At 54.0% G+C, this 9,117-nt stretch overlaps 1 protein-coding gene across 1 annotated transcript in view; it reads left to right on the top strand.

Annotated features, from left to right (window-relative positions):
* Positions 1-1,732: 1,732 nt before the first annotated feature.
* Positions 1,733-9,117, top strand: part of DDB1 (damage specific DNA binding protein 1) — a 49,350-nt gene continuing 41,965 nt past the window's right edge. Inside the window, exon 1 of the mRNA XM_038764359.1 lies at positions 1,733-1,842. Within this exon, the coding sequence (XP_038620287.1) occupies positions 1,782-1,842 (61 nt within the window). The 5' untranslated portion in view covers positions 1,733-1,781. The remainder of the gene's footprint in view (positions 1,843-9,117) is intronic.

Raw genomic sequence — 9,117 nt, 5'->3', positions numbered from 1 at the left:
ATCCGCCCTTTCCTCTCCATCCCAACCGCTACCCTGCTCGGTCAAGCTCTCATCCTATCCCGTCTGGACTACTGCATCAGCCTTCTCTCTGATCTCCCATCCTCCTGTCTCTCTCCACTTCAATCCATACTTCATGCTGCTGCCCGGATTATCATTGTCCAGAAACGCTCTGGGCATGTTACTCCCCTCAAAAATCTCCAGTGGCTACCAATCAATCTGCACGTCAGGCAGAAACTCCTCACCCTGGGCTTCAAGGCTGTCCATCCCCTCGCCCCCTCCTACCTCCCCTCCCTTCTCTCCTTCTCCAGCCCAGCCCGCAACCTCCGCTCCTCCACCGCTAATCTCCTCACCGTACCTCGTTCTTGCCTGTCCCGCCGTCGACCCCCGGCCCACGTCATCCCCCGGGCCTGGAATGCCCTCCCTCTGACCCTCCGCCAAGCTAGCTCTCTTCCTCCCTTCAAGGCCCTACTGAGAGCTCACCTCCTCCAGGAGGCCTTCCCAGGCTGAGCCCCTTCCTTCCTCTCCCCCTCGTCCCCCTCTCCATCCCCCCATCTTACCTCCTTCCCTTCCCACAGCACCTGTATATATGTATATATGTTTGTACATATTTATTTATTTATTTTACTTGTACATATCTATTCTATTTATTTTATTTTGTTAGTATGTTTTGGTTTTGTTCTCTGTGTCCCCCTTTTAGACTGTGAGCTCACTGTTGGGTAGGGACTGTTTCTATATGTTGCCAACTTGTACTTCCCAAGCGCTTAGGACAGTGCTCTGCACACAGCAAGCGCTCAATAAATACGATTGATGATGGGCAGTGTCTGTCCATCCGGGTCCCTGGAGGAGGGCGGAGCCAACGGTTTGGCGCCCCTCCGGGCGGCGGCCAATGAGCGGGCCGGGTGTCTTTGCATCCGGGTCCTCGGAGGGCTTGGCGCCCCTCCCGGCGGCGGCCGCCAGTGGGCGGGCTGAGTCTCTCTCATCCGGGTCCTGGGGGGGCGGAGCCAATCGCCTGGCGCCCTTCCCAGTGGCCGCCAAAGTGTCTCTCTCCCCCCCACCCCCAGCCACATCCGGGTCCTTGGGGAGGGGCGGGGCCAACCCCTTGGCTCCCCTCCCGGCGGCGGCCAATGGGCGGGCCGGGTGTCTGTCCATCCGGGTCCTCGGGGCGCTTGGCGGCCAATGGGCGGGCAAGGTATCTGTGCATCCGGGTCTTTGGGGCGGGGCGGAGCCAATCGGCAAGCGCTCCTCCCGCGGCGGCCAATGGGCGGGCCGAATGTCTGTCCATCCGGGTCCTTGGGGCGCTTGGCGCCCGCCCTCTGTGAATCCGGGTCTTTGGGGCGGGGCGGAGCCAATCGGCAAGCGCTCCTCCCGCGGCGGCCAATGGGCGGGCCGGGTGTCTGTCCATCCGGGTCCTTGGGGCGCTTGGCGCCCGCCCTCTGTGAATCCGGGTCTTTGGGGCGGGGCGGAGCCAATCGGCAAGCGCCCCTCCCGCCGCGGCCAATGGGCGGGCCGGGTGCCTGTCCATCCGGGTCCTTGGGGGCGGGGCGGAGCCAATCGTCAGGCGCCCAATGGGCGTGCGGCGCCTGTGTGTGCATCCGGCTCCATCCGGGTCCCCGGGGTTGGCGTCGGTCCCGTGATGCCCCGCGGCGCGTGTGGGAGTTGAGGGCGGCCTCCTCCTCCTCTTTCTCCTCAGCGTCCTCCTTCTCCTCGTCGTCGTCGTCCTCGTCGTCCTCCTCACCGTCGTCCCCGTCCCCCCGCCCCCGGCGGGACCGAGCGGCCTGGCCATGTCCTACAACTACGTGGTGACGGCGCAGAAGCCCACCGCCGTCAACAGCTGCGTCACCGGTGGGTCCCCCCCGGCCGGGACGCGCGACAGTCACCGCCTCACTCACTCACTCAGCCTGTCAGCCATTCCGTCCTATTTACTGAGCGCCAACCGCTCCAGTCAGCCCGTCACTCATTCAGTCATTCCATCCTATTTATTGAACGCTAACCGCTTCAGTCAGTCAGGCATTCAGTCATTCCATCCTATTTACTGAGCGCTCCCTGTGCGCACGGCCCTGCGATAACCGCTTCAGTCAGTCATTCCAACCTATTTACTGAGCGCTCCCTGTGTGCGCGGCCCTGCGCCAACCCCTTCAGTCAGCCATTCATTCCAACCTATTTACTGAACGCCTCTCCTGCGTGCACGGCGCTGCGATAACTGCTTCGGTCAGTCAGTCATTCCATCCTATTTACTGAGCGCTCCCTGTGCGCACGGCCCTGCGATAACCGCTTCAGTCAGTCATGCCATCCTATTTACTGAGCGCTCCCTGTGTGCGCGGCCCTGCGCTAACCCCTTCAGTCAGCCATTCATTCCAACCTATTTACTGAGCGCCTTTCTTGTGTGCACGGCGCTGCGATAACCGCTTTAGTCAGTCATTCTAACCTATTTACTGAGCGCTCCCTGTGTGCACGGCGCTGCGTCAACCGCTTCAGTCAGTCCGCCATTCAGTCATGCCCTCCTATTTACTGAGCGCCTTTGCTGTGCGCACAGCACTGCGCTAACCGCTTCAGTCAGCCATTCATTCCAACCTATTTACTGAACGCCTTTCCTGTGTGCACGGCGCTGCAATAACCGCTTCAGTCAGTCAGTCATTCCATCCTATTTACTGAGCGCTCCCTGTGTGCACGGCCCTGCGCCAACCGCTTCAGTCAGCCATTCTTTCCAACCTATTTACTGAACGCCTTTCCTCTGTGCACGGCGCTGCGATAACCGCTTCAGTCCTTCAGTCATTCCATCCTATTTACTGAGCGCCTTTACTGTGTGTACGGCCCTGCGCCAACCGCTTCAGTCAGCCATTCATTCCAACCTATTTACTGAACGCCTTTACTGTGTGCACAGCGCTGCAATAACCGCTTCAGTCAGTCATTCCATCCTATTTACTGAGCGCTCCCTGTGTGCACGGCCCTGCGCCAACCGCTTCAGTCAGCCATTCTTTCCAACCTATTTACTGAACGCCTTTCCTCTGTGCACGGCGCTGCGATAACCGCTTCAGTCCTTCAGTCATTCCATCCTATTTACTGAGCGCCTTTACTGTGTGTACGGCCCTGCGCCAACCGCTTCAGTCAGCCATTCATTCCAACCTATTTACTGAACGCCTTCACTGTGTGCACGGCGCTGCAATAACCGCTTCAGTCAGTCATTCCATCCTATTTACTGAGCGCTCCCTGTGTGCACGGCCCTGCGCCAACCGCTTCAGTCAGCCATGCAGTCCAACCTACTTATTGAGCGCTTACTGTGTGCGCGGCGCTGCGCTAACCGCTTGTCAGTCAGTCCGCCATTCAGTCATTCCGTCCTATTTACTGAGCGCCTTTACTGTGTGCGCGGCCCTGCGCTAACCGCTTCAGTCAGTCAGCCCGTCCGTCAGTGGTTCCATCCTATTTACTGAGCGCTTTCACTATGTGCACGGCCCTGCGCTAACCGCTTCAGTTCATCAGTCCTTCAGGCATTCCATCCTATTTACTGAGCGCTCACTGTGTGCACGGCGCTGCGCTAACCGCTTCAGTCAGTCCGCCGTTCAGTCATGTCGTCCTATTTACTGAGCGCTCCCTGTGTGCGCGGCCCTGCGCCAACCGCTTCAGTCAGCCATTCATTCCAACCTACTTACTGAACGCCTTTACTGTGTGCACGGCGCTGCGCTAACCGCTTCAGTCCGCCATTCAGTCATGCCACCCTATTTACTGAGCGCTCACTGTGTGCACAGCACCTCGCTAACCCCTTCAGTCAGCCATTCCTTCCAACCTATTTACTGAACGCCTTCACTGTGTGCACGGTGCTGCGATAACCGCTTCAGTCAGTCAGTCATTCCATCCTATTTACTGAACGCCTTTACCGTGTGCACGGCCCTGCGCTAACCCCTTCAGTCAGCCATTCCTTCCAACCTATTTACTGAACGCCTTCCCTGTGTGCACGGCGCTGCGATAACCGCTTCAGTCAGTCATTCCATCCTATTTACTGAACGCCTTTACTGCGTGCAGGGCCCTGCGCTAACCCCTTCAGTCAGCCATTCCTTCCAACCTATTTACTGGACGCCTTCACTGTGTGCACGGCGCTGCGATAACCGCTTCAGTCAGTCAGTCATTCCATCCTATTTACTGAACGCCTTTACTGCGTGCAGGGCCCTGCGCCAACCCCTTCAGTCAGCCATTCCTTCCAACCTATTTACTGGACGCCTTCACTGTGTGCACGGCGCTGCGATAACCGCTTCAGTCAGTCATTCCATCCTATTTACTGAACGCCTTCACTGTGTGCACGGCGCTGCGATAACCGCTTCAGTCAGTCAGTCATTCCATCCTATTTACTGAACACCTTTACTGTGTGCACGGCCCTGCGCTAACCCCTTCAGTCAGCCATTCATTCCAACCTATTTACTGAACGCCTTTACTGCGTGCAGGGCCCTGCGCCAACCCCTTCAGTCAGCCAGGCATTCCAACCTATTTACTGAACGCCTTCACTGTGTGCACGGCGCTGCGATAACCGCTTCAGTCAGTCATTCCATCCTATTTACTGAGCGCCTTTACTGTGTGCACGGCCCTGCGCCAACCCCTTCAGTCAGCCATTCCTTCCAACCTATTTACTGGACGCCTTCACTGTGTGCACGGCGCTGCGATAACCGCTTCAGTCAGTCAGTCATTCCATCCTATTTACTGAACGCCTTTACTGTGTGCACGGCCCTGCGCTAACCCCTTCAGTCAGCCATTCATTCCAACCTATTTACTGAACGCCTTTACTGCGTGCAGGGCCCTGTGCCAACCCCTTCAGTCAGCCATTCCTTCCAACCTATTTACTGGACGCCTTCACTGTGTGCACGGCGCTGCGATAACCGCTTCAGTCAGTCAGTCATTCCATCCTATTTACTGAACGCCTTTACTGCGTGCAGGGCCCTGCGCTAACCCCTTCAGTCAGCCATTCATTCCAACCTATTTACTGAACGCCTTTCCTGGGTGCGCAGCGCTGCGCTAACCGCTTCAATCAGTCATTCCATCCTATTTACTGAGCGCCTTTACTGTGTGCACGGCCCTGCGATAACCGCTTCAGTCAGTCATTCCATCCTATTTACTGAACGCCTTTACTGCGTGCAGGGCCCTGCGCCAACCCCTTCAGTCAGCCATTCCTTCCAACCTATTTACTGAACGCCTTCACTGTGTGCACGGCGCTGCGATAACCGCTTCAGTCAGTCAGTCATTCCATCCTATTTACTGAACGCCTTTACTGTGTGCACGGCCCTGCGCTAACCCCTTCAGTCAGTCATTCATTCCAACCTATTTACTGAACGCCTTTACTGCGTGCAGGGCCCTGCGCCAACCCCTTCAGTCAGCCATTCCTTCCAACCTATTTACTGAACGCCTTCACTGTGTGCACGGCGCTGCGATAACCGCTTCAGTCAGTCAGTCATTCCATCCTATTTACTGAACGCCTTTACTGTGTGCACGGCCCTGCGCTAACCCCTTCAGTCAGCCATTCATTCCAACCTATTTACTGGACCCCTTCACTGGGTGCACGGCGCTGCGATAACCGCTTCAGTCAGTCATTCCATCCTATTTACTGAGCGCCTTTACTGCGTGCAGGGCCCTGCGCCAACCCCTTCAGTCAGCCATTCCTTCCAACCTATTTACTGGACGCCTTCACTGTGTGCACGGCGCTGCGATAACCGCTTCAGTCAGTCAGTCATTCCATCCTATTTACTGAACGCCTTTACTGCGTGCAGGGCCCTGCGCTAACCCCTTCAGTCAGCCATTCATTCCAACCTATTTGCTGAACGCCTTTCCTGCGTGCACGGGCACTGCGCTAACCGCTTCAGTCAGCCAGGCATTCCAACCTATTTATTGAGCGCTTACTGTGTGCACGGCACCGCGCTAACCGCTTCAGACAGTCCGCCGTTCAGTCATGCCCTCCTATTTACCGAGCGCCTTTGCTGTGCGCACAGCACTGCGCTAACCGCTTCAGTCAGCCATTCATTCCAACCTATTTACTGAGTGCTTACTGTGTGCACGGCGCTGCACTAACCGCTTCAGTCAGTCAGCCCGTCAGTCAGTCATTCCATCCTATTTACTGAGCGCTTTCACTGTGTGCGTGGCCCTGCGATAACCGCTTCAGTCAGTCAGCCATGCCATCCTATTTACTGAGTGCTCTCTGTGCGCACGGCGCTGTGCCAACCGCTCCAGTCAGCCCGTCATCCTAACCTATTTATTGAGCACTTACTGTGTGCACGTCGCTGCGCTAACTGCTTCAGTTAGTCCGCTATTCAGTCATGCCCTCCTATTTACTGAGCGCCTTTACTGTGTGCGCGGCCCTGCGCTAACCGCTTCAGTCAACCAGCCCGTCCGTCAGTCATTCCATCCTATTTACTGAGCGCTTTCACTATGTGCACGGCGCTGCACTAACCGCTTCAGTCCATCAGTCATTCAGTCATTCCATCCTATTTACTGAGCGCCTTTACTGTGTGCACGGCCCTGCGCTAACTGCTTCAGTCAGTCAGCCCGTCCGTCAGTCATTCCATCCTATTTACTAAGCGCTTTCACTATGTGCACGGCGCTGCGCTAACTGCTTCAGTCCACTCATTCAGTCATTCCATCCTATTTACTGAGCGCTTTTACTGTGTGCACGGCCCTGCACTAACCGCTTCAGTCAGTCAGCCCGTCCGTCAGTCGTTCCATCCTATTTACTGAACGCTTTCACTATGTGCACGGCCCTACACTAACCGCTTCAGTCCATCAGTCATTCAGTTATTCCATCCTATTTACTGAACGCTCCCTGTGTGCACGGCACTGTGCTAACCGCTTCGGTCAGCCCGTCAGTCAGTCATTCCATCCTATTTACTGAGCGCTTTCACTGTGTGCACGGTGCTGCACTAACCGCTTCAGTCAGTCAGTCCGCCATTCAGTCATGCCATCCTATTTACTGAGCGCCTTTACTGTGTGCACGGCCCTGCGCTAACCGCTTCAGTCAGTCAGCCCGTCCGTCAGTCGTTCCATCCTATTTACTGAGCGCTTTCACTATGTGCACGGCCCTGCGCTAACCGCTTCAGTCCACCAGTCATTCAGTCATTCCATCCTATTTACTGAGCGCTTTCACTGTGTGCACTGCGCTGCGCTACCCGCTTCAGTCAGTCCTTCAGTCATTCCATCCTATTTACTGAGCGCTCACTGTGTGCACGGCCCTGCGCTAACCGCTTCAGTGAGTCAGTCATTCCATCCTATTTACTGAGCACTCACTGTGTGCACGGCAATGCGCTAACCGCTTCAGCCAGTCAGGCAGTCATGCAGTCGTATTTATTGAGCGCTTATTGTGTGCACAGCAGTGGACTAAGCGCTTCAGTCAGTCGTCAGCCGTTCATTCATTCCATCGTATTTACTGAGCGCTTACCGTGTGCACAGCACTGGACTAACCGCTTAAGGCAGTCAGCCGTTCATTCATTCCATCCTATTTATTGAGCGCCTACTGTGTGCACAGCACTGGACTAAGCGCTTAAGTCAATCAGCCATTCATTCATTCCATCCTATTTACTGAGCGCTTACCGTGTGCACAGCACTGGACTAACCGCTTAAGGCAGTCAGCCGTTCATTCATTCCATCCTGTTTATTGAGCGCCTACTGTGTGCACAGCACTGGACTAAGCGCTTAAGGCAGTCAGCCATTCATTCATTCCATCCTATTTACTGAGCACTTACTATGTGCACAGCACTGAACTAAGTGCTTAAGTCATTTATTCACTTATCCCTTCCACCGTAGTGAGCGCCTACTGTGTGTACAGCACTGGGCTAAGCGCTTAAGTCAGGCAGTCAGTCATTCCATCGTATTTAATGAGCAACTACTGTGTGCACAGCACTGGACTTAACGCTTAAGTCAGTCATTCATTCCATCGTATTTATTGAGCGCTTACTGTGTGCACAGCACTGGACTAAGCGCTTAAGTCATTCATTCATTCTATTGTATTTATTGAGCGCTTACTGTGTGCACAGCACTGGACTAACCACTTAAGTCAGTCGGTCATACCATCATATTTATTGAGCACTTACTGTGTGCACAGCACTGGACTAACCACTTAAGTCAGTCAGTTGGTCATACCATCATATTTATTGAGCTCTTTCTGTGTGCACAACACTTTACTAAGCACTTAAGTCAGTCAGTCATTCATTCCATCGTATGTAGCGAGCGCTTACTGTGTGCACAGCACTGAACTAAGCAATTGTCAGCCATTCATTCATTCATTCCATCCTATTTATTGAGCGCTTACTGTGTGCAGAGCACTGGACTAAGCGCTTAGGTCAGTCATTCATTCCATCATATTTATTGAGCACTTGTATATGTATATATGTATACATGTATACATATGTATATATGTTTGTACATATTTATTACTCTATTTTACTTGTACATAGCTTTTCTATTTATTTTATTTTGTTAGTATGTTTGGTTTTGTTCTCTGTCTCCCCCTTCTAGACTGTGAGCCCACTGTAGGGTAGGGACCGTCTCTAGATGTTGCCAACTTGGACTTCCCAAGCGCTTAGCACATTGCTCGGCACACAGTAAGTGCTCAATAAATACGATTGATTGATTGATAAATCTCTGAAAATATATGCAAGTGCTGTGGGGAGGGGAAGGAGGTAGGGTGGGGGGAGATGGGGAGGAGGAGAGGAAAGGGAGGGCTCAGTGTGGGAAGGCCTCCTGGAGGAGGTGAGCTCTCAGTAGGGCTTTGAAGGGAGGAAGAGAGCTAGCTTGGCGGGTGGGCGGAGGGAGGGCATTCCGGGCCAGGGGAGGACGTCGGCCAGGGGTCATTTCATCGTATTTATTGAACGCTTACTGTGTGCAGAGCACTGTACTAAGCGCTTGGGAAGTACAAGTTGGCAACATATAGAGACGGTCCCTATCCAACAAACGGGCTCTCAGTCTAGAAGGAGGAGAAAGAGGACAAAACAAAACATTTGAACAGCTGTCAAGTTGTCAGAGCAAATAGAATTAAAGCTCAATCCACATCATTAACACAATAGAATAGTAAATATGTACAAGTAAACCCAAATCTCACCCTATTTACTCACAGGCAATTGTTATAAACTTAAAAAAGAAAAACTAAGACCG

This window comes from Tachyglossus aculeatus, chromosome 22 (genome assembly GCF_015852505.1).
Source record: "Tachyglossus aculeatus isolate mTacAcu1 chromosome 22, mTacAcu1.pri, whole genome shotgun sequence".
NCBI lineage: Eukaryota > Metazoa > Chordata > Mammalia > Monotremata > Tachyglossidae > Tachyglossus > Tachyglossus aculeatus.
This window is presented reverse-complemented; position numbering and strand designations above follow the sequence as displayed.